Genomic DNA, 26,632 nt, shown 5'->3' on the forward strand with positions numbered 1-26,632 from the left:
TTGTACATTGCATGCAGGGCCATTGCACATTACAAAGCATACTTTTGACTTTCTGTTGAGTGGAGAACACTGTGTCCATCAGAAACTACATAAAATGCACTGGCATGAAGGGTGAGAGATCACCATGGCCTTATGTACCTGCACTGTTACAGTACCTTATACCAGTGAGGGGAGGGACCTTGCAAATTATTAACTGAATGTGATTTATCCACATATGTACAAGTGCTGAGTCCCTTTTAATTATTCAAACTTTTCAAAGTTCGAATGTCATATGGTCGACTCCATATGATTGAACTTTGAAAAGTTCAATGGTTAAAAGCAACAGCTTTGTACGGCGTAGAATAGGAAAATGTCCCTTTTTCTGCACTGAAGTGCGATCTCGGAGTTGGTATATTTATGTAGGGGGGGCTTGCCCCCCTGCTCAGAGCATTCAGGTAAGTTTTTTTTATTTTTTATTATATTTTTGAAGTTTCAAACTTCACTCGTATGTTGTCGAACATATGAGGTTCGAAGTTTTGAAACTTTGAATGTATAATATAGACCCCAGGTGCTGATAGTCAACATTTGGAGAAGTTTACAAGCATGAATGTTGTGTTTCTGTTGGTCTTACACATGCATGATGTGTGACTACTGGATAAAGGTGGTGTAGGCTGGCCAGTCAGTGTAGCATGGCATGGCGTGGCATGTAAGTACGGTGACAGCCATTCTAGGTACCTACAACATGTGCGAAGGAGAGTGACAGGTGTGATCTCCCATGCAAAAAAAGGCCTGGGACATTGCGGTGTACAAGACAACTACAGCAAGAGACCTACCAATACTGAAGCATGTGATGGAGACCTTGGAGTTGTTGTTTCTCAGTGGATAGGAGGACCATCTCCTCATACCAGGTGGTGGCTTGGATGTGAATGCATGTTTGCCAGTTATTATCTGTCAATAGGGAAAGTACCAAGCTAGTATTGAGCATAATAGTCTGTTGTGGCACATATCTATGCAAGAAGCAAAGAGCTTAAGACTGCTGGGTGTCTGCACATCTGGAATGTAGGCATATCCATTCTGCAAGTGCAATGTCCTACTCATGAACGTGCATGCTCCTGACAGTTGCATAGCATTTTTTACCATCTGTCAAGTTATGCAGGACATGGGGATACTCAAAGCATATGTCTATGAGCTTACAGCCTTGTCATATTTTTAATGCATTCACAAGTATCTCTGATGGTGTACAGCACAGCGGGACAGCATAAGGCTGATGTCAGCAAGGCAACTGTGGTGGCAACTTGCAGATGGTATGGTCTTGTGATTCAATTGCACTGTGTGCAGCAGTTCAGGGTGGGAGAACACTCCTACACAACAGCTACGTAGGCCTCAAGAGAAGTAGCTGCTATATGCATGGCCTTTCCGGAGCCTGATTCATAACTCAGTAATGCATAGTTAGAGTCCATATGGGCTCTAGTCTTACCATAACCTGGCAATACCATCCATAGTTTAGAGTCCTGCAAAGGCTTCTTCTATGTCTCGACCGGATGCAGTGTGTGATATTGTGGGCATAACCACGAAAAGGGGGAGACTTGCGGAGGGACTCCAGCACTGCCATGTCTCCCGTAATGTCCCTGATATGGGTGTCGCACTTGTAATTCATCAGGAGTTGTGCAGGGTAGTGATACAGGCACAAATGGCTGTCACACACACCATTTTAGAGCTGGTGAGTATGCTTCATGGCATGTGGGATATATGATAACTGTATAGCGACCTTAAGTACTGGTATAAGAACATGACATTGCTGTTGGGGCACTAATGGCAATTATCACTTCTGTAAGCTCATCCACATGACACATTACAACTGCCATTTATTCTGCATCCACTAGCCATGTGGTCCATGGGAGGGTCCAGGCAAGAGGGAAGACGTGCATGGGGTGCCCCTAGACACAGGACAAGGACTATTACAGGTAAACTGTTAGTGTCACATGCTGGCACATGGTCACTAGTGCTGGTTATCAGGCTGTACCTAGGGGCAGCTTTTCAGTGTGCTCCAGCTAGGTCCCATAATTCCACCCCATTCCTACCATGAGACAGATTCAGCCCTAGTACAGCTTGCTGTCACAGTGGAGGCTGGCATCAACTATGTATTATCACTGCAGAACCATTAATGGAGAATGTGATCCCTAACTACCAGCAAACTGGATACTGGCAGTAGTCATATTGGGGCATCCCTACACCATCGCTAGAAGATGTGATCCCTGCCACTCAGACACCTACCCCACATTTTACTGTTGCATTCAGTTGTTACTGTGCCATCCCACTTCTGCACATGATTATGATTTTGCCCTACCCCATTCCCCCAACCTTTGAGCATTAGACATCAGCACACCCTCAATGTATCCAGACCATGCAGTGCCCTGCATAGCCTGAGTGTTACAGCATAAATCATATTATTCTGTGTTATCTGTGTCACGGCCCATAGATGTGGACCAGTTGTCTCCATTTTCCAGAGCTATGGTGTGTTACTCCTGTCAATTCTTCATCTGTGACTCAGTTGCTACATTGCCTTTCCCTGTATTACCTCTCAGCGCAATGCTGTGTGACATATATTATATCCTGCTGTCATACCTCTCAACCTCTTACAGAAAGAAGTCTGGACAAAGCCATAAATAATTGTGGGACAAAGGCCCAAAAGTAGCGACAAATTTTTAAATATTGCTCTTACAGACTTAGAAAGTTAATAGAATAACACATTTTACATTAACATAGATTTTCAGAATGGTATGAAGTCTGAAACTCAAATGTCATTATTTTTTAATGTGAATCTTTGATGATTTGCCAATAATTTTCCAGAAAACAGACCGAAAATATGAGCAAAAATCTGGACATTCTGCGAAAATCTGTAGAGTTGAGAGATATGCCTGCTGTGGTGTTAGTTGGCTGCACGTCTTGTTTTCACAATGCTATATTACATAGCTTGGCACATAGATATTTTGTTGCATTTGTCATATAATACTGTAGTGACACACCAGAGATGTCTAAACAGCATACTACCCTTCAGAAGTCCAAATAAAGTTTCCAAAGTGTTTCTGGTTTTGGCAATGCCTGTCTTGTATGTTATTTCTTCCATAATCTGTGGCTTCCAAATCTGAGTAATCATTTGTAACACATGGACATATACAGCATCACCTGCAACACACATGACATCATGTGGTTGAAGCGCATATCTGCAATGGCAGATGTGCGAAAATACGATTTCAAAAGTTGGGAATGTCGACTCTGAATTCACAATTGAGTGAATGCCGGTGTGCATTCGCTCATGTGAATGTGGCAATTCAGAGTGCAGATCACACTACAGTGAGGATCAGAACACGTACCCCTTCCCTCACTGTAGTGTGATCTCTGAGTTAGTATATTAAATTAGCAGGGGGTGTGGGGGGCACAGCCCCCCACATGGGGTTGCAGGGGGGGGGGTTGCCCCCCTGCATGATTGTTTGGAGACATTCGGAAATGTGAGGTGTGTTGACAACATTCGACATTCCCAGAATGTTGAATTCGTTGAGCAGTATATCTGTTGTTTTGAACATTCTAAAGTGCAGTTTCTGAAAATGTGGGTCGGATATCTGCCTGGTAACATATATTTTATTTTCAACCTTGTAAAGGTAAACCAACATTATATATGGTTTACTGCAGGCATGCATGATAGCTGTCTGAGTGACCCTCGGAGAAGTCCCCTTGCACGAACCATTGGTATACGTTGGACATGTATTAAATATGTGAATCCTGTTAACTGCATAGGTGGTGCACAGATAAATTATAGATAGTGGCTTGGGCATTACAAAACACCTAGCGCATCAAGGAGAGGCAGCCCTTTCTAACTGTGCATCTCTGTTACTATTAATGATACAACTGGTCCAGATGCTGAGCTGTGACACCCAGGAGGTCAAGGGATGTTTGCAGTCTTGCAGAATACAAACATAGTGTGTGATCACTCCTTTGGTGTCATTGGGAAACTGGTATGCACTTCCACATGTTATGGCATAATGTCAATGAATAATTGGTTAAATATTCGAAAGATAGATGCCTGAGATATACCTAGCATCTTACCAGTAAGCCACTGTAAGTTTTTGTGGCTAGGATGGTCAGTGCTGCACATCTGTGTTTACTGGAAATAGTATGCAGTGCATAACCTCAGTTTTGCTCATGGATGCTAATCTTTCAGATGTTGATATGCAGTTAGCTGCTTGTATTGTCCTTGTTGATAGAGGTGACTACAATGTGCAGGATTGCCAGCAGTGGCTTTGCTGCAGACCTCTCAACTGTTCCTCCTATTTATAGACCTGATTTAGGATGTCCCAGTTGTTGAAGATCTGTTTTCAGGCTTGATTTACCCTTTCATATAATTTTCTGACTTGCCCTCATCACGTGTGATTTTATCATGTAGTTTCAACCACTGTGCTTTTGTGCATTTGGTGTCTTTGGCTCACCCAGATCCTGGGTCTGGTTTCTTCCCATGTTATTTTATGCTGTGCATTGCACTACACATCACAGCCAGTATCTCACATGTAAAGAAACGGGAAATTTTGTCAGTTGCTGGCCATTACTTCTGGTGAATGCTGACCTACAGCAGCCAACTTCCAGTTTTGGTTGGGTCTTTTGAGCATCCTTCATCCCTTTCTCATATGGAGTTATGGTTTTGTAATTACATCCACTGTTTTTGAGATTTTTGCACTTGTCTTTTCCCCCCAGATCCAGGATGAAAGTCTACTCACTTTGATTAAAATTTGTGGGTGTCTTTGGTATGGCTGTGCTAGCAAATGGATTTATAGCTGTTGTCACCTGCTTCTTTGTGATGTTGCAGCAAATTAATGTAGAGTGTGTTGATGCAGCCTATTAGGTATTTGGAACCTTCTATCCTTTTATTCCAAATTTATTAGCTGCTAAAAGCACCACTTTACCAACAGTGATGATGGTCTCTGTATTGGAACAGAGATCAGTCTCACTAACATTAGTTACCCCACTGAAATCATTTTCCTTAGTCCAGCTCCCTTTGTAGCCCAAGACTCCCTGCTGACCAATGGTAGGAGTGACCTTCCAAAACATATATCAACCAAAAGAGGAGTTTAATGTCATTCTTCTTCCATTCCTTACTCTTCTGTCTCTTTCGTCTTTCAGTAGACAAAGAAGGTCAAGTCACAGAGCAGTGCAAGATCTCCTGTTACGGTTCAAGAGGGGAAGGAGAAAACAGACCTTATGTTCTCTCTGGTTACCATATGCTGTTGTGGAGAACTTGCTTTTCCTAGCTGTCAGATACTATCTTCATTAATATCTTCCACACCTTACAGACAGTGATCTGAATGGAGAGATGAAAAGTCAGCAAGCAAAGGAGAGTAGAAGTGCTGAAATTGAAATCATCCTCAAGTCTTGATGAGTACCTTTGAGAGGTGGACCCTGTTTTCACAAACTTACACCAAGGCGACACTGATATATAGACTGTTTATATAGCATATATCATGGATAGAAGTAGGTACAAAAATTAGAGATAGCTGGGTGCTCAAGACCCAGGACAAAATAGTGCCCAGTCCTGGTAGGCGCACTGGTCCCAGGACTGGAAAAAATGACAGTGTAGAATCCTCAAAATATGGAAACATTCCTACAATGCCCCCCCCCCCCCTGTTGTAGAAGGAAGTAGCAATCCACAAACATCACAAAAACTGATAGGCCAACGAAGAGCCATAAAGATGATAGAGTGGACTATTGAGGATAAGAAAGAAATGATGTTTTGCTACTATTGTGCAAAAAGCCCAGTTTCAAGCCACAAGATATATAAAACGATTAAGAGAGAAATTAGAGGAAAGAAAAATACTTCCGCAAGAAAAATTGTCAGAAGCTTCAAATGAAAGTTTGCATTCATTAATGTAACAGATTTGTGAAAAACAGTATATAGATCAAGAAACTTTGATCTGTTTGGAAAAAGAAGCATCTGATGAAGTGCGAAAATATAAACAAAACCTAGAGATATTTGAAAAGTATAAAAAAGAAATGTGGACATGGGAAAGAGAGATTTGATATGGTGCAATATTTATGTAAAGGAGAAAGCCAAATTAATCAATATAAAGGAGGCAACCCCAAAGATATTCAAAGAGAAATGCAGGCCAAGACATCCAAATATGGAAAATTTCACAATAAAAAAAATATCACAAAGATGGAACGTAGAAAAGAAGATTAGTAAAGTACAAGTTAAAAAATAGAATTTGAAGTTATGGAGTGCCTGCAAAGTGAAGGATTTGGTGTAGAAGGTCTAACATGGGTTACATCACAGCATGATGGGGTGAGTCCGCAAAGTAAGGAGAAACTGAAAGATCCAGAAAAATCTGAAGAAGAAATATGGACATGGGAAAGAAAAATATAGAATATGGCGTAATATTTATGCAAAGGAGAAAGCAAAACTAACCAATACAAAAAGAGCAGCACCAAAGACATTTGAAAAGAAATACAGGCAAAGGAGTCCAGACATGGAAAACTTAACGATACAAAAAATAAGAAGACAAAGAGGAAAAGTAGAAAAGATTAGTAATGGAGAAGTTAAAGAAACAGAAACTGAGGTCATGAAGTACCTGCAAAGTCAAGGATTCAGTGTAGAAAACCGAATTTAGAAAGCACCACAACAGGATAGGGCAATGGATATCCAAATTAAGGGGAAATCAGTGGAACAGGAAGGGCAATGGATATCCAAATTAAGGGGAAATCAGTGGAACAGGAAGCAATTTGTCAGGTGCCATATCACAATATTTTGGAGCCTTCCACAGGAAACCAGTATAAACATTCACTTGAAGCTAGACAGCAAGGAAAGAAATAGGAAACTGTGGAAACTGATGCAGTCAATGCTGAGGAGTGATAGGCCAGTGAGTTCCCATATGACAGAGCAACAGATAGCACAGGATGAAATTGAAGAGAAGGTGCCACAGGAATGTAGTATATAACTTTCTATATAATGCCCAGAGGAAATGGAAAACAAGGGATGTCCCCTCAGTTTGGAAGAAAATGAGCTAAGAAAAGAGTTGCTTGATTTAATAGAAATGGATAGATATATTAAGATCAATGAGAGAAACAGACAGCCAAAGGTCAATAAAACCCAAAAAGTCAGAAGTCTGATAAAACAAATGAATGCAGTAATAAGGACTGTCCATAGAGATCCATGCGATATAACAGAAAACAGGATACATTACTGTGCTGCTAAATTAATAATTGATAAAGTTCTACCACAAGAACACAGGGTTGTGAGGGAAAGGAAGGGGAGAAATTGAATACCATCTTGGAAGTATTGAATAGAGAAAACTATAAAGCAATTAAGACAAGAAGTGTCACTGTTAGAAGACTATAGAAGAGGGAAGAGATCCACAAAAATACTAAGAAAGATAGATGTGATAAAAGCAATGCACAGTATTAGAACAGACCAAGATCTATCATGCATTATCGCAAATAAACTAAAATTTTCAGAAAAACTTTAGAAGATACATGGATAAATGTAAAGTAAAGGTACAAAATAAGCAGTTTGTTGATGACCCAAAAAGTTTTAGAGAATTGGGAAACAAGGTAAAAGGAATTGAAAGACTGCCAAAAAAGAGGAAATAGATACATTTTGGAGAAGTACCTATGAAGATCCTATGGAACATAACAAAGATGCTAAATGGATAGAAAAAGTAAAAGAAAGAATAAGAAGTTTAAAGGTGCAGGATATGAAATGGGATGAAGTAACAGCCAGAGAGATTGAAACAAAGTTAAGAAAAAACTCTAATTGGAAAACCCCAGGCCCAGATGCAGTACCTAACTTTTGGTTAAAAGTATTAACATCTTTCCATGAAGATTTAGCCATGACTAAGAACTATATGTGCACCCCAAACAGAGACCAACCTGGCTAACCGGCAAAACAATGCTCCTACTTAAGAGTGAACCTGCAAGCTGTCCTAAAAATTATAGAGCAATAACTTGCCTTCCATCGATGTATAAACTATACACGGGAATTGATGTTGACAGAGTTTATAGTCATTTAGAAGAAAACTCAATTATAGCAGTAGAACAAAAGGGCAGTATAAGTAAGTCATATGGAACAAAGGATCATTTGTTGTTAGTCATACTGGAGAACTGTAAAAAGGGGACAAATTTAAGTATGGCATGGACTGACTGTAAAAAAAGCATTTAATAGTATCCCACATTCATGGATAAAAGAGTGCTTAAAAATGTATAAGATGCATGCTACACTGAGTGACTGCATGACAGTGACCCTGAAACAGTGGCAGGCCACTTTGCAATTAAGCTTTGATAAAGGACAGATTGTTATCCCAGGGATAAAAATTCAAAGGAAGAATATTCCAAGGTGACTGTCACTTTTCTATTCTGCCTTGCCATTAACCCATTGAGCTGTTTACTTATCAGCTTAGGCTATGGCTACAATTTGGCTCCTAGAAAATAAAGTGTAAAGACTTCTCATCTTCTCTTTGTTGATGATTTAAAACTGTATAGCTCATCAGATGAGGAACTGAAAGCACAGCTGCAGGTTGTCAAAACCTATAACCTGTACAATTCAATTGAAAAACAAACAAATCTGTTGATTTAATTACAGCATCCTTTTCCAGTGTTCAAAAGGAAAAAGGTGATTCAACAAAGTATTAGTTTAAGGGTGTGCACACAACAAAATATTAGTTTAAGGGTGTGCACACTTGTGCAACCAGCGTATTGTACGTTTTTTATTTTTTATATTTTGTCCCCTAACAGATTGGTTTGTTTTTCATTTGAATTGTACAGATTATAGGTCACATTAAAGGTGGGCAAAATGTTGCAATGATTTATTGTGGTCTCATTTTTTTATATCACAAAAACCTGATATTTTAACAGGGGTCTGTAAACTTTTTATATCCACTGTAAGTAAAATTGATATGCTTTTTCTTATTTTTGCATGGGGGAATGGCTGGATTAATGTTCTTGGCTTGATCTAACAAGTTTTACGGAGAAGCAAGTAAAAAGAACATTGAATACAATGAAATGTTTTTTATTACCAAATAAGTGTTCACAGTGCAAAATAAGAAGCTTGTAGCTGAAGGTAACGGTGTATCTCATTCTAATGTTTCTATGGAGATAAACTGATAAGGGCAATGAAACAGAATACTCTTTTTCTTTCAGTGGCTGAAAGATAATACTTTCTGGAAGCATTCAAGTTGTTTTCTAAATCTGGGAGAGAAATAAAGATAAGACAAAACAGACAGTAGTTGGTATAAGTAGAAGCACAGGCTGTACCACATGTCTTAGCATGGATAACCTTCATTATATGTCAGTTCAAACCTATGAATGCAGCTGTCATTCTGGGACAATTGTTCCTATTAGGAGGAACAAACAACACTATTTGAAGATTTACATCGTTTTGCGTGTTTGAATTAAATGAATAGGTTATGGGGTGTTTTTGGGGGTGGTGTGTTTTTCTTTTGAGGGTTTTCATTAAAACAGAAAGTCTTGTAAGATGTGACATAGGTTCATATGGATATGACAAGAAACAACTGTATGAAAGATCAACATGCCAAATGCTAGTGTATGCATGCAACATAAAAGCTGAAACAAGACATTAAAAAGCTGTTTTACATAAGAAATCATTATTCAAACATGTTATCATAATGGCAACACTTTCCTTGTTATCTTTGAATGTGAATGGTCTCAGAGGTTTATACAAAAAAGAAAACGTAGCGAACTATATTAAAAAATGCAGAATTGAAATAGCTATGCTGCAGGAGACACTTTGGAAAGAAATGAGAGTGTGAATTTGATAAAGATTTCAGGATGGCTATTGCATAGAATATCTGAGACAAAGGAAAAGGGGAGTACATATATTAATTGCTAGAGGAGTTGCAATAGTGATTAGAAGAAGGAAAAAAGACAATACTGGTAGATTTGTTAGTAAGGAGATACTGGCAAGCAAGGAGGATTCTGCTGGCTTGTAAAAGTATTTCTCCCAGAATGTTTAATTGGCTTTCAGCTAGGAATATTACTTCTAGGTGGAAACCGGAATTTGATTTTCAACAGTGAGGATTTATTTGGGGGCCTAGAAGGGAACATATAATAAAAGCAGGTAGCTTTTTGAAGACATTTGAGAATATTTGGTATGGAAGATGTGACTTCAGTAGTAGGAGCTTGGAGAGAATTTACAAACTAGACCAGGCTAGAATGAAATTACATTTCACAGGAACTTGTACATTTAATTGAAACTTTTCATACACACAAAATAACATATTTCAGATCATGTGCCAATAACAAAATAAAAATGCAGGGTAATGAAATAAAAATGAGAGAGTTGTGCTTCCCCACCTATCTGTTAAACAATGAGGAATTTAAGGAATGGGTAGTGGAAATTATCCTAGAGTTATTCGAAATATAGAAATTTCTTCAGAAATATAGCTAGGGAGTGGGATAAAATGAAGGTGGAGTTTAAAACTAGGGTAGAAATAAAAGAAAAAGGGATATGGTTAAGAAATAAGAATTATTTATAGGGACTGATAAATATTAAAATATTGCAGAACAGGGGGAATCTGATAGAACAGGAATAGGCACAACCGTAGAGTGCTAAAGAAAAAATAAGGGACTACCTTGATAATATGCATGAGTTTAGAAAGATTGCTGTTGGGCAACTGTTTTTGATGATAACTCCAGAATGCAAAAGCTTTTAGCACAGTGGCTCAGGCAACAGAAAGTAGAAAGGGGTTATTACCAAGCTTAGGGAGCCTGTAACAAGGAAGATAACCAAAGATCCTATAGAGGTTTTAGAAATATTTCCGAAATTGTATGAAAATCTGTGCAAAGCATAGAAGTATGGAAATCAAGAAAAAGTACAAATGGAAATATTTATGGAAGAATTAAATATGCCAGTGTTAGAGGTAGATGAGTTTTTAGTAGAATCAGAACAGTTAGGATAGGAGGAGATGAGATCAAAATTGTGCTGTATGACCAGTCTGCAGGAAAGTCTTCAGGAATAGATGGTATTCCTGTGGAAGTTTCGAAGCTAGGAGGGAAGAAAGTGATAAAGATCTGGAAGGTTTTATTTAACAGTATTTTAAAAGGAGGAAAAGCACCAATATCCTAGAAGAAAGCTGTGGTGGCTGTAATACCTAAAGACGCATCAGATTCAGCTTCAAACAGGCCCATTTTGATTCTAAACCATGATTGTAAAGTGTGCCTATAATGGCTAAAAGAATGGCAAAAGTATGGTTTTGTGCAGGGGAGACAAATATTTGATAACATTAACACAGCAGTGATGATCCAGAGGGAAACAGAATGTAAGAAACTGCCACTGTTGTTGTTGGGTCTTGATGCATAGAAATCATTCAGCAAAGTAAGCTGGGGTTTTATGAGTAGGGCAATGGAAACATTTGCATTCCTTGATGTTGATTAGGAGGATATATGAGGCATCAAAGGCAAAGGTTAAAGTGGAGGATTTCCTCTGTGATTCTGTTTGAGCAGAGGAACCAAACAGGAGTGTCCTCCTTTTTTGTTATTTGCATTATATTTAGAACCATTGGTAAAGAAAATAAGGGACTCAAATTCAAATATATAATTAGTATGGTAATAAAGAAAACTGTCTTTGTTTGCAGGTGATATTTTGCACCTGATAAAACCAGAAACTGCTGTTACTGTTGTCCTGTGGCGTTCTGTGTGGATTAAAACCATTTTTTTAACCTTGGATTTTGAGACGACTGGTGGAGTGTTTTCGCTTATTGGTGAGATCGGATTTTTTCATTGTACTGTTTGGCATTTTTTATTCTGAAAAACAGAAAAGGGCAATTCAGTGTTCTGGGACATACTGAGACAGCTTCAAGTCTTTGTGGGATACAAAATTAACGAAGATAAAACAAAGGCAATATCTGTAAACTATGTACCCACACACAGATTTGTTCAGCAATACCTGTATTTATGGGGACACGATAAAATGAAGGACTTAGGAGTATGAATTAAAAAGGATTCTGTTATGGCAGCTAAGAATATGTGGGAAGAGACTATACAAACGATAATACAAAAACTGAGAAATTTTGAACCTGTTATGGATATGGTTAGCAAGATAAAAGCAGTGAAAATGTTTTTAGTCTCTCTAGTTTTATACACAGGTCAGGCTTATTTTTATCAACCTGAGCAGAAGTTGTGCATAGCAATTAATACAGAGTTGAAGGATATTATCTGGGAAGAGAAGAGAGCAAGAGTGCAAGCGAGATAACTTGATCCTTACAATAGAACAAGGTGGTTTGGGGTTACCTGATTTGAAGGGGTATTTCAGAACTACACATTTAAGGCTCCTATACATAACACAAGCAGAAACCCATAATTCAAAATAGAAAAGGATGATGATGAAATAGGGGAAGTTCAAGAAATAAGGAGAAACTGGGATTTTGGATTCAGATCCGTAAGGGGAACAACAATAACTATACAAAATATTATATTCATAAAGTAGCAGAACGTATTCTAAGAACTAAGAGAACATGGGAATGGAAAATGGAGATTCTGATGATAGGGATGACTGCAGTTAGGGGCACAGAGAATAGACAAGAACAAGCTGGAATTTACTGGAGAAAACTGGCAAAGGAACCAAGGTACTGGGAGCAAATTATTAGAGAGGGAAAGGTAATAAAATGGAAAGAGGCCAAGAAGATATTTGGACTGCAGACTACAGATTGCCTTCCTATCAAGCACCGATATTAGAGTATAGACAAAGAGAAAGGAATCCAAAGTGAAAGACCAGCACTGGTAGAGTTCTGGTGCAGGACCTACTAGATAAAGCAGGGCAATGTGTGACTTGATTGCACATATCAGGACAAACGGAACAGGATATGAGGACTGCCTGGGTCCACATGGGTGAGATAACAGGAATAAAGAAGGAGAAGCCATTCTAGACTTCTGTCTGGCAAATGGCTTGATAGAAGCCAACACATGGTTCAGAAAAAGAGATAGTCACAAGACTGCATACAAGAGTAACCAACATGCAACTTGGGTAGACTTCATCCTAGTAAGGAAAAGGCACTAGGGTAGAATCCATGATTGCAAAGTCATCCCCAGTGAAACAGTCAGCCAACAGCATAAACCATTAGTTGCCGCAATCATTTGCAAGCAGTGGTCAGAGAAGGCTCTAAGGTCAACAGACACCAGGCTGAAGACCTGGAAGCTGACTGGAGAGAAAGTGCAGCAGTTCAAGGAATTACTCGGGGCTCTAGCATCCCAAGAAGAGGAGGAAATAGTTGGAGTTGAAGAGTGGCAGCCCCTTAAAACGGCATGTGTTAGGACTACAGAAAAGATATGTGGCCAAGCCAGGTATGGAAATAAGGTACATAAGAAAATTTGGTGGTGGAATTCAGAAGTCCAGGAAATCAAAAGAAAGAAGGAGTGCAGGAAGAAGTGGGAGATAGAAAAGACTGACCAGGCTAGGAAGGACTACTGGTTGGCTAACAAAGAAGCTAAGAAAGAAGTTGCAATACAAAGAATAGCGCATTGGAGGCACTCTACCATCTTCTGGAAAGTGACTCAGTAAGGGGCACAAAGAAACTGTATCAGGTTGCAAGACAAAGACAGAAAGATAAAAGAAGATAGTCAGACATCCTTCATAAGGGATGCCAGTAACAACCTGCTCAGCAGTCAACAGGACATCAAAGGCAGATGGAAGGAGTATTTCCAGGAGCTTCTGAATGAAAAAAAAAACACAGAAGCTGTACTACCCCAGAAACCGCCTACAGTGAGAGAAGAGGAGCTCACCTTAGAAGTAAGAACAGCACTAAGGAAGATGAAGTCAGGGAAAGCAGCAGGCTCAGATGAGGTCACAGCAGATATGATAAAGATGCTGGGTGATATGGAGGAAATGGCTCCTGAGGGTACTAATAGTGTGGCGAGAAAGGCATATCCCAGATGACTGGAGAATACTGCAAAAACAGTAACCTGATCTCTACCACGATGCAGGAAAGTAACACAAGAAGGTGCGTTTAAAAGTCCATGAAGCAACCAATGAATATAGCAAACTTGTAATTAAAAGTCCATGAAGCAGCTAAATAAACGTAGCAAAACTGTAGTAAAAACTCCTTTAATCCATAAAATAGTGGGTAACGGTAAGCGCTTTCGCGTGGGTGCAACCACGCTTCCTCAGACTGGAGAATAAGCATACCTGTGCCAGTGTACAAAAACAAAGGGGACATTCACAACTGTGGGCAGTACAGAGCCATCAAACTCCTACCACATTGCATGACAGTTCTGGAGAGGATGATTGATAACCGGATACACAGAGTAGCAGAATGTATGATGAGAGATGAGCAGTTTGAATTCTAATCAGGATGTAACACAATCGTCCCGATGTTTGCATTGAGACAGATACTTGAGAAGAAGCTAGAGATAAGGGGAGGGTCCAACTGAGCATTTCTAGACTTGGAGAAAGCATATGACAAGGTCCCAAGATAGCTGATCTGGGCAGTACTGATTTGGTTTGAAGTCCACGAAACTTTGGTAGAATTAGTGCAGGCTGTATACAAGGATTCAGTGACTCAAATACGAACAGTGTTCTGTCCTCACAGAGGGGTTCCCGGCAGGAGTGGGTGTACACCAGGGTTTAGGTCTGAGTCCACTGCTATTCATACTGGTGTTGGACTACATTAGCAAACAGTTTGGAGGGGACAGAACAGCAAAGCTGCTATATGCAGATGATGTAGCAGTACAGGCAGACTCTGAGCTAGAACTTCAGCTAAGGATGGAATGGAATACGAATCTTAAGACACATGGGATGAAACTAAGCACAGATAAGACGGTGGTAATGGCAGCAATTAGGGAAATCAGAAGAAGCTGAGCATAAAGCTAGAAGGGAAGATAGTGGAACAGGATAAACAGATTCAAGTATCTGGAAAGGGTAGTTGAGGAGAAGGGTAGTCTGAATGAAGAGGTCAAAGCTAGAATCAGAGGGGCTGCAGCCAACTGGCATAAAGAGTATCACGTGTAGTCTATTACAGAAGAATGCCAAAGAATCTGAAAAGTAAGGTGTACAAGACAGTGGTGCAACCAGTGCTACTGTATAGTACAGAAACCTGGGCAGTAAAGGCAGAACATTTGAAGCAAGAGGTGATGGAAATGAAGTGCCCGAGAAAGGTGTGAGGATGCCCACTGTGGAACAGATGAAGATATGAGGACATAAGAACAGAAGCCAAAGTATCTCCAATTGCAGAAAAGATTAAAGAGAACAGATTACTGTGGTCTGGGCATGTGTGTAGAAAAGCAGAAGACAAACTGGTGAGGAAGATTTGGGACAGACAGGAAGAAGGTAAGAGGCTGGATTGTATAAAAGAAGATATGTGACAGTCAGGCATGACTGTTGAAGAAGGCAGGAGGAGTGTAGCATTGAATCAAGAGAGTTGGTGACAGTTAACACAGTACCTTGACCCCATGTAGAAAAAAATGGGAAAAAGGAGCTGATTATTATGATGATAAAATAATGGATGATAACTATAGGAATCAACCAGAGGAGGTTAGAAAGGATTGGGGAGATTGGATAAGTAGCTCACAAAGAAGCAATGGGAGGATATATGTATGGCTCCTGAATATGCAAGAAAGTCTAGAATATTTAGGATTCTTGCTTGGAAGTGTTTGTATAGGTATTTGTATATCCCAAGCAGACTCCAAAGAATTTTTCCACAGGTAGTTTGCAAATGTTGGAGGTGTGATGGGGAAGAGAGAGATAATTGGGAAAATATGTTTTGGGAGTGTAATAAGTTGGCAGACTTTAAAAATACCCTGCAGTGTACTCTGTCAAAAATATTGGGTGGGAAAATTGGTTTAACTAAATATGAGCTTGATACATAATCGGAATTGCCTATACATAGTAAGGCCTTGCTGAATTTAAATTTGGTGGCTGCCAATAAATAAAGCAATCAGTAGAAAATGGAAATCAACCTCAACTTCTAAACCAGCCAAAGTAGAAGTAATGACTATAGTGCCACAGATAAAAGAACTGAAACTGGAATCTTTATAAAAGGGTAAGAGCAAATTAACATTAGAAAAACATGGGAATTGTGGGAACAATACATGCAGAATAATGTTTTGGAGGAGGAATAAGGTTTAAGGGAGGACATGAATTAAATGAGCCATGCAATGTTTGACTGAAATGTGATGTATAGTGTTTGCACCTGAGATAGCTCTGTTGAGTGGATGACATGATACAGAGGAGGCTGGACATGGCTTGTTTTCATTTATATAAATGTATGATTGCCTTTGTCATAAGTGATAATTCATTAAATATGTTTCTTTAAAAAAAATGAAGGTGGTTTGCAGGAGTATCACTTCTTGAGAATGCATGATCATCATCATATTGATCACTTCTGCAGCAGCTTTAGCTGTATGGGTTATAGCCTGCCAAGAATATAACAGCTGTCCAGCTTCCTAAGCTTCAGGACACCTTCCATTGTGCCCAAACTGATGCTTGAGCTGTGCTAACTTGACAGTTTTTGGCACAAAGCCCTTCGAACTGCAACGAGATGTAACTGTACTTTTAAATGGGAGTGCACATCAGTTTAAAGTAAGTGATTTTTTTTTCCTGTGGAGAAATTGTATTTTATTTTTGTGGGGCTGTTAGTGTTTTCAAGTGCTTTTTACTGTGCTTTTGTGGAAAAGTGACTTTTGAAGACTTTAAAAGTTTCACCAGCTTATTCTGCTTCTTTTCCCCAGGAAAGAGACCCCATTTTTGGCTTGAAAATGGAATAACCTACTGCTCCCATTGTCATTCCTTCTTCCAGCCACAAAAAGAATAAGTTATGCAAACAGCCTTTGCCATCCCACAGGTGGATGACTGTGCTGTGGCCAAACCTGATTCCTCAAACCACTCATATTTTACTCCTGATCCTTCTGATGTAGCACCTACCAGCCACTATGGACCAGGGCTTAACCACATTCCCTGCAGCAGTTGGGGACTCCACACTAGGCAAGGGAGAGCCACTGTTGATTCTGGGAGAGGGAACGAGGAAGACGTGCATGTTTGGTTAGAATGTTATGCCATTCCTAAGGAAGCAGCTGCTGCTATTAATAACATTGTTGGCCCCATTTTTCCTGTGAAAAAAGATAAAACTACGCATGTATTTGCTTTTCAAATTTCCTTAGGAGTAGTTTATTGGGTCTGGCTCAGGGTTTAATTCAGGCTATTGATCCTTCTAATAAGGTGATTTCTGGTAAAAGAAAGGAGGGATACTGCTTTTCCTGAAGAGATTCAAGACTGTGAATCTGGACAGGAAGATGAAGGGACAGAGTTAGGGTTTTCTCCTCAGTTTTATGATTCAGACTCAGAGGAGAGCTCACTTTCTGATTCCCCTGTGGGGGGTTTCTTTTTCTCTGAATCTGCTTTCAGTATGGGAGAACACTGACATTTCTCACTCCCTCAGAACATAATATGTGTTGTTACAGAAGGAATTTCTAGAACCTGTATCTATTCTTCCACTTCTCACAGCTTTGGAGGATGTGTGTGTCACTGCCTGCAATTTTCCAGATAGTCAGCCTGCTGCCCCTAAAAAGGTAGATGTAGTATGTAAAGTTCCTCAATTTTCTACACTCATCCCAAACCTTACCCGACAGCTAAAGATATAGTTAATTCTACTGCTGCTAAACATTTGGTTAATTCCAATCCTTCTCTTTCTGACAAGGATGGAAAGATTATTGATAAGTATGGGGAAAAAAGTATATTGTTTTCCAGTGTTGATTTTCAGAATTTTGAATTGTCAGGCTTATATGTTAGTTTATTCTGATTAATTGTTAAAGTATGATTCTCAGCTAGAGCGTCTTCTGTAAGGAGACATGCGTGAATGGGTGTACCTTCATTGAAGGTTGTGTTTCAGGGCCGACAACTCAGCACGTAAAAATCTACTGCCAATCATTAGCGGACCGGAGTTCTGCTGTGGCGACCCCTAACCGGGAAAAGCCGAAAGACACAACAACAATTGTTAAAGTATGAGGACTGTTTTTATCTGCAGTTTCTTCTTGTGAGGAAAAATCTGCTTAAAATAGCATAAGTTTCTTCCAGTTACAGATGACAACTCATTGTTTACAGCATGTGTATAACTCGCTTGATACTTCTTCCAGTGCATGGCCACCGGTACTGTTTTGCATTATCAGACCTTCCCAGATGTAAAAAATGAGATTTTAAATTTCCCTGTGGATAGAGATTTAGATGTTCATGTTTCACTGTTGCAGTCATCACATTAAGGTTATCTTCCTGCAGGTAGCCCTCAGTCAGCCCGAATGCCATAGTCTTGGGATTTCTGCATCGGATGCTGTCAACTTTTCCATGACGTCAGGTCATCAGGAGTATAAAACATGCAGCCGACGCCATTACATCACCTTTTCTTGCCATGCGGGAGCCCGAATCAGAAGCAGTTGGCAAGTGCCGGTCGCCCGCTACTGGAAATTTTCATTTTTTTCGAGTTTCAAACCTGAAATCTTCTAAAGCTAAGTACTCTGTTCGGGATCCTTTTTTCTTGCTCTAACTGATGTCAGAAAAAGTTAACAATTGTCTTGCCTGTGGACAGCAAATACCTCAGAGATTTTCATTCTTACTGCGTCACCTGTTTAGGCCCAGACCACGACGTTCCTCGCAGTCAGTTTTGTGCCTTGTTTAACGCCCGAACTATTCGTCGTTGGGCTATCTTTATCGCTAAATTCTTTTGCTGTCATTCTCCGCATTCCGAAATGGCTTTGTTAAGCCATCCGACTACCGATCTTCTGAAAAAAACATAAGGATAAAGACAGAGACAGACCACATAGGTCCAAAACTGCGACGACACTACCGTTAAGCTAGTCGCCAGTCCACCAGTACTCAGTGAGGCACTTTTGCAGCCCCTGATACCTGCTTCTACAGATTCGCAGGCCTCTACTGAGAACCGTTCGAGTCAGTATGCCGCAAGATGCTTCTTCAACTATAGAACCTGTAGATGTCTCTACCTTGGATGGGTCTGGAGCCGCTGTGCAGGCACTGGCTTCTGAGGGTGTATTCAGACCTTCAGATGTTTGTTTTAAACCAACTACTTCATTTTGACTAAACCTACAGAATTTCTCATGCCCAGAGTTCGGACTGCGCCTAGGAAACTGACGACCAAAGCGCATTCTCAAGCCCCCATGCCTCAGAAACAAATGTTTAGAATGGCTTAAGACCTTATTACTTTAATTAGGGGAAGCCAGCCTTCCCCCTCTAAAAGACAAAGAATTGATTTTCCTTCTGATTCTACAGACCATGAGTCCAATGACTCTGACCTCTCTGATTACCAGGAAATACCCTTATCCACCTATGAGGATTCAGATGCAGAGGGCTCCATTCCCTCTGCCTCCCCTCCAGAGGACTTTTCTTATGGTGAAACTTTGCATACCCTAAGAGAGCATTTCTGCTGGGAATGCCAGGACTACCCTCAGTCCAAAAAGAGACTCTGGGAATTTTTAGACTTGCCTCAGCACAGGCCCTTAGCTATACCCCTTGTCCTGGATATTGTAGATGATGTCTTCATGGAATCAAGTCCTACCCCTAATACTTTACCTCCAGCTCCTAGAAAACCTGACAGGTACTGCAGATCACCTGTCTCTCACAAATTTTTCTTTAAAAATCCTGATGCGGATCCAGAGACCATTTCCCAGGGACCTAAAGGTATTAAGGCTACTACAGCCAAAAACCCTACCCCTTCGGACAGGGATTCTAAGGCTTTAGACAAATGGGGTAAGAAGATATATACCTCTGCAACTCTTGCCATCAGGATTTTAAATTGCCAGTTTCACATGTTGAAGTACCAGCAGCATATTATGGAACTAATTAAACAAAAAATATTGTTGATTCCTGATTGTGCAGAAAATAAAGATTTACAAGAGTTAATGCATTCTGCAAACCACGTTGGTAAACATACTTTTCAGTGTGGTTTTGATGCCTTAGAAGTATCTTGCAGGGCCGCTGTCACTGGGTCTGTTCTGAGAAGGCATGCATGGCTGAAGGAACAAATCTTGCCAGACCATGTCAAAGCAAAATTAGTAGATGCTCTATTAATCCAAGAATGTTTGGCACAAAAGCAGAAGAACTTAAAAAGATGGAGGAAAAAGCTAAATCTATGCAAACTGTTAAAGATTTCTTTCCTACCTGCTCTGCAGATTAGCCATGGCTCTGTGGAACACAGCCTTGAGCAACCAAGTGCACCTAGATTCAGTTGGCATTGGCCTTCAAACAACTGGTCCTTTCCAGTCCCTCCCAGGCCTTCTCAGTCCAAACCCAGGGGCAACAGACCACAAAGACTACAGTCTCAGGGTATGCACAGAGCTAAACAATGGAGTGTTCCCACCTCAAAAACAGGGAGTGGTAAGCCACCCTGTTATGGAAAAAATTCAGAATGACTTGTTCTTCATCCTTCCCAGCCATGCCCAAGTACTTGCACCCCAAGGAGGAAAACTTGCCCTGAATGCAAAAAGCTGGGAATAAATTACCCAGGACTGATGGGTCTTAAGCATTGTATCCCAGGCATACAGATTCTGCTTCCACTCACTGCCAACCCCAAGCAAATTGCCAGACCAAACCAGTGGGCAGAGGCCCAAAAGAAAGTACTTTCTCTTCTCAGTATTGGGGCTATTCAGCCCTGTTCCAGCAGAGCAAAGGGGACAGGGTTTCTACTCCAGACTGTTTCTGGTGCCCAGAAAAGAGAACTCTTGGCACCCTATTCTGGATCTGTCAATTCTCAACACCTTCCTGGTGGCACTAAAGTTCAAAATGCTTACACTCCAACAGCTGCTTCCTATGCTAGCGAAAGGACTGTTGGTTGGTCACCCTAGACTTAAAAGAAGCTTATCTGCACATCCCCATAAGGTAATCTTGCAGGAAATATCTATGTTTCAAGGCAGGATCTATGCACTATCATTTCCCTGCACTTCCGTTTGGCTTATCTACTGCACCCAGGGTATTCACAAAGTGCCTGGCTCCAGCCATTGCATACTGCAGGCAGAGAAACATTCAAATTTACCCATACTTGGACGATTGCCTGATTCAGGCGGACAGTCAAGAATTGCTACTTCAGCACCTGACATTTGTAAAGAGACTCCTAACTTCCCTGGGGTATACCATCAACGAAAAGTAATCACACCTGGTACCCGGCCAAAAAATTGTATTCCTGGGAGCAAGCTTGAACACAACTTCCCAGATGGCATTCCTCACTCCAGAAAAGCAGGTTTATCTGACAAATTACTTCAAACTACTGGCCACCCAAACCCAGCTGTCTGCAAGAAAAATACTGCAAGCCCTAGGGTTCATGGCCTCATGCATTCTCCTAATTCCATATGCAAGACTGCATATGAGGAAACTTCATTGGTACTTAAGTCTCTGGTGTCAACATTTTCAGGACCTGGAAACAGTGATTCCTATTATTCCTTGCCTAAGGACAGAGTTCCTTTGGTGGGCAGAGGCCTGCAACCACAACAAGGGACTCCCTTTCACTCAATCCCCCTCCGCCCAAACCCTGACAGCAGACTGTGCATGGGCGGCTCACATGGCAGGCAAATGCATTCAAGGCAAATAGAGCCCAGGACAAATGCACCTGCATATCAATCAAAAAGAAATGTTAGCTGTACAGCATGCACTGACAGCCTACAAATACCGTATCCTTCACAACTCTTGATAAAGACAGACAACGCCACAGTTATGTGGTAGATAAACAAGCGGGGAGGATCTCATTCCTACCCACTCTGCAGGTTAGCCATGGCTCTGTGGAACACAGCCTTGGGCAACCAAGTGCACCTGCAAGATCAATTCCTGCCAGGCAAACAAAATTCACTGGCAGACAACTTAAGCAGAAATCTAATGGACCCACACGAGTGGAAAGTGGAACCCAACCCATTCAAGTTTCTAATCCACAGGTGGGGGACACCAGAGGTGGACCTCTTTGCTTCCCCCCAAAACCATTAATTGAGCAAAATTTGCACCAGAACTCCCCACAGCCAAGCATGGAAAGTGGATGCCGTACCCTTTACATTGGAAAACCTCTCAATCTATGCCTTTCTCCCTCCTCTTGAAGGTACTACTCAAGATCAAAAAGAACAGGCCAAGGATAATCCTTATTGCACCAGACTGGCCATGCCAGCACTGGTAGCCACTTTTACGCAGTCTGACAACAGTGCCACCCTGGCACCTGCATCAGACCCCCTCTCTGCTGTCCCAGCAGGAGGGACAGATTTTGCATCCTCAGCTGCAAACCCTGAACCTAGCAGCCTGGCTTATTCCCTGAATACATCACCAGCAACCGTCAGCAAACCGGTCCTGGATGTCATCTTTGAGGCCAAGAGGCCTAGTACTAGGAAATCCTATCCAGAAAAATGGAAAAGAATACTGTTCTTGGAGCCAGTCTCAGGGGAAAGGACACAGCCGTGCCCACCTTACCTCAAATCCTAGATTATCTAGCAGAGCTTCTCCACAATGGCCTTTCTTTCTCATCAATTAAGATTCATGCCTCTGCCATCTCAGCTCATTACAATACTGAGCCACCCCTCTTCTCTCACCCTCTGGTCAAACAGTTCCTGAGAAGAGCTAACAATTTAAGACCCCCGAGGAGAGCTCCCAGTCCTGCCTGGGACCTTAACTTTGTACTAGAGAAGCTCCCACATCCCCCTTTTGAGCCTGTTACAGCAGAATTAAAATTTCTCTCTTGGAAAACAGCCTTACTTCTAGACATCACCTCAGCAAGAAGAGTGTCTGAGTTACAGGCACTTATGGCTGTGGAACCCTTCATTATCTTCCATGCAGATAGGGTTTCCCTCAGACTAACCCATCATTTATGCCCAAGGTAGTATCCAGTGTGGCTTTAAACCAATCCATCCATTTACCAACTTTTTTTTCCTAATCCTCAGAATAAAGGGGAAATGATCCTGCACTACTTGGATGTGCACAGACAGCTTAGGTTCCACCTTGACAGGACTAAACCTTTCAGAAAATCTGACCAGCTGCTAGTCAGCTTTGCTACAGGGGCAGAGGCCAAGGCCATTTCAAAGCAAACCATCTCCAAATGGATAGCACACTGCATCCATTTTTGTTACAAACACCATGGAAAACCTACCTCACAGGGGATCAGAGCACATTCCACTAGGGCTACATCAACCTCTACAGCATTTCTCAGGGGAGTCCCTACCAGGGACATCCTGGAAGCTGCAACTTGGAGTTCAGTACACACCTTCACCAAGCATTACCACTTACCTATCTTTTCTAAATCCAGAGCTGGATTTGCTACAGCAGTCTTACAAGGCCTGCTAGGTATCCCTAACACATCTTGACTGCCTCCACCCATCCTCAGCTTTGGGAATCAACCCAAGTGTGATGACTGCAACAGTGAAACACAAAGAACATAGTACAGTTGTGTACACTTACCATAAATGTAGATGTTTGAGTGTATTCATTGTTGCAGTCCTGGTTACCCTCCCTCCAGCCCCCTGACTTTTTCTATGCTTTCTACTTATCCTCTTTTTTGGCCATATCTTATGACAGTGGTATTTACTTTTCACTGGAGGCATTCCACATCATGTAATTGCTTCCTATTTTGGGGGCTCCTGACATCTGGGGCAAGAAAAACTGATGTAATGGCATTGGCTGCATGTTTTATACCCCTGACATCATGGAAGAGGCGACAGCATCAGACGCAGAAATCCCAAGACTCTGGTATTCGGGCCGACTGAGGGTTACCCGCAGGCAGATAACCCTAGTGTGATGACTGCATTAGTGAATACATGCGAACATCTACATTTATGGTAAGTGTACACAACTGTACTTTTTTGGTTCCTCTGCTGCAGAAGTTATCAAAAAGTGTGATGAAAGGGGTAAGCTGATGTAGGGAATCTCTCAAGATTTTTGCAGTCCTCTTGTTCAAAAATTTCTCAGGGATTCTCTAAACTTACATCCATTTTCAGCAAAAAAAAAAAAAAAAAAGTACAGGTAAACACATGTTTAAGAAGAAATGGCAGGAGAGTTCCAAATGAAATTCAGGAATCTTCCAAAACCAAAGAGTCCAACAAGTCAGAATTACTGTTTAAGGTACCCCCCCCCCCCCAACCCTAGCAGTAGCTTTTCCCTTCCATAAAGTCTGAATCTCCACTTTTCTCTTTGGTAACAGGTAGTTTCAGACAAAAGGGTTCTGAAGATTGTTCATGAATGTTACAGATGGCAGTGAGAGGAAATCCCTTCTTTCCACATGGTAATTCATCCACCAGCAGACCAGACTCTTCTATTTCTTCCTGTCCTTTAACTCATGCTGTTTAAAGGAGTGGTAGAACCATTTCCTTCTTTCCAGGTTGGGAAAGATTTTTTTTTGATGATGCTTTTAGTGCCAAAGAAAGAAGATGCTTGAAGACCAGTTCTGGATTATTCTTTCATAAACATGTTTTTGATAGAGTGGAACTCTTTCGGCTTTTCCCAGATAGGGGTCGCCACAGCAGATCACTGGTCTGTTTATGATTGGCAGTAGATTTTATGGTGTCAAGGTGCCAGCCAGGCGCCCAACCTTCAGAGAAGGCATACACACTCACACACCTACCTGCATGTCTTTTTAAAGTTTAGTCAGGGTGGACAGCTGAGAATCGAATCAGAAAGCTTCTTGCTGTGAGGCAACAACACTAACCGCTACACCACTGTGGCCGATATGTTTTTGGTAGAGTCCAAGTACAATATGCTGTCACTTTACAACCTATTACCTCTTAGTTTTCATTTAAATTTCCTGATAACACAAGATTTAAAAGATGCCTATCACATCCCACATCCCTATCATTCCAGAACTTGTTCTTAGAGTTTTGTATGTCCGGATCCCATTATCAGTTCTGTGCCTTACCATTTGGACTATACACTGCACCAAGAGTGTTCACAAACTGTCTATCCCCAGTTATAGCCATTGCAGGGTACAGGGTATCCACATTTTTCCATATTTATATAAATTGCTTTTCTTTGCAGAGTCTTCTTCAAAGATTCAGGAATCTCTCACTTGGATGAGAGATTTCTTACACAAGCTGGGATTCCAAGAGAACATTCAAAAAGTCTTTTTTGACTCCTTCACACATGATTGGGTTCCTGGGGTTTCAGCAAGACATCTTAGTTCAAAGAGCTTCTCTTCCAAAGAAAAAAGTAGAGCTATATCTATTTCTTAGACTTGCCACTCAAGACTTTGGTCACTGCAAGGGAATGCCTCGGGATTTTTGGTTTCTCATGTCACCTATGATTTTTGTGACAGTCCTGGCAAGACTCCATCTAAGAGAGATGCAGTGATATCTGAAGTCTCTTTGGCCCCAATACTAACTCCAATATCCTTTGTTATTTCAAATCCCAGTGCTGGGGTTTGTCAGAAGAGAAATCACTTGCTGGAGACAGCATATTTCTCTAAACCCAGGTCTCCCCTTCTCCTGCCTCAGCTCCAAAACAGTCAGTCACCACAGACACCTCTAACCTTGCTTGGGGAGCAATTTCAGGAGCGATAAAAGTGCAAGGTTTGTAGGACACCAAGGGCAGATACAAGCACATAAATATAAAAGAAATGATTGCCCGGATTAAGGCATTCAACTGTCTGAATCATTTGTGATCCCCTGGATGTCTTCAGGTTGTTGTAGACCAATACCACAGTTATGCATTACATCAACAGGCAAAGGGGAACCATGTGGTAGCCCCTTTGCATATTAGTCATGTTAGCTTGGGATGTAACTTAACAGTACAGTCTCTTTCTACAGACATCATACATTCCTTCAGAGCAAAACTGTCATAGACAAGCTGAGCAAGACAAAGGCAGAACCTCACAAATGGAAACTAGAGCACCCCCCCCCCCCCAAAAAAAATCTGATAAATAAGCTTTAAGTATATTTGTCACTCTTTGGTTATTGTTGGGTAAAATAGTAAGCTTAATTACCCATAGCTGTAGTTTTTCTCCTTATAGCTGTTGCTAATGTATTATACCAAGCAAAACAAAATTACTCTATAGCCGTTTTGTGATTACTACAGTCTGTTATAATTTCCCCAAAGTGTTAATAAATAAGTAAAATCTACTTGCTTTAAAATTAAAAATCACCAAGGGACTACAGTTCCTTTAACTTCCTACCTACCTTCAACCCAGACCATTTTGTTGATGTTTCTTTTCTGGTCACAAGCACACTGACTGGTTCTGTCATTCCCTGTAAGAACTGGTTCCCACTGGTTTCTCCCTCCCCCAAGGTACCTAGTTACTTTATTTAAACCTGCTGAAGATCTGGATCCATTTTTAAAAAATAAGCCAGATATTGCTCTTCTCTTTGTTGGTCCTGCATGCTCCCCATTTAAGCATCCTTGCTATTTTCTCAATGTTCCTTAATGTATGCTATTGAAATGCAGGACTTTGAATATTAGTAGCATTTAACATCCGTTGTTCTTTCATATTTGAATTTTTGTTGACATAAGGGTCATATTGTGCAAGATGCATATTGACTCTGTACAAACTGTTATCATGCGTATTAACAAGCCTTCTCTGAAATACTTATAACGCTGTACTACTAAAATGACTATGGAGCAGTTTTTGTAATATCTCTAAAGCTAGGTTTTACGTTTGTAATGTACAGGCCCCTTTACGAAAATTAACAGGGTTTCACTTGTTTAATGATTGTAGAG

The 26,632-nt window shown here is 40.8% G+C and overlaps 1 protein-coding gene across 5 annotated transcripts in view; it reads left to right on the forward strand.

Moving 5' to 3' along the window:
- Nucleotides 1-26,632, forward strand: part of STN1 (STN1 subunit of CST complex) — a 978,195-nt gene that overhangs the window by 166,505 nt on the left and 785,058 nt on the right. For 4 of the 5 annotated variants that reach the window (XM_044056104.1, XM_044056103.1, XM_044056105.1 and 1 more), the window contains one exon: nt 11,610-11,735. The exons of the other annotated variant lie outside the window; for it this stretch is intronic. In XM_044056104.1, the coding sequence (XP_043912039.1) occupies nt 11,610-11,735 (126 nt within the window). The remainder of the gene's footprint in view (nt 1-11,609; nt 11,736-26,632) is intronic. 5 annotated transcript variants of the gene reach the window in all.

This window comes from Protopterus annectens, chromosome 14.part0, assembly GCF_019279795.1.
Source record: "Protopterus annectens isolate FY-2018-M chromosome 14.part0, PAN1.0, whole genome shotgun sequence".
Taxonomy (NCBI): domain Eukaryota; kingdom Metazoa; phylum Chordata; order Ceratodontiformes; family Protopteridae; genus Protopterus; species Protopterus annectens.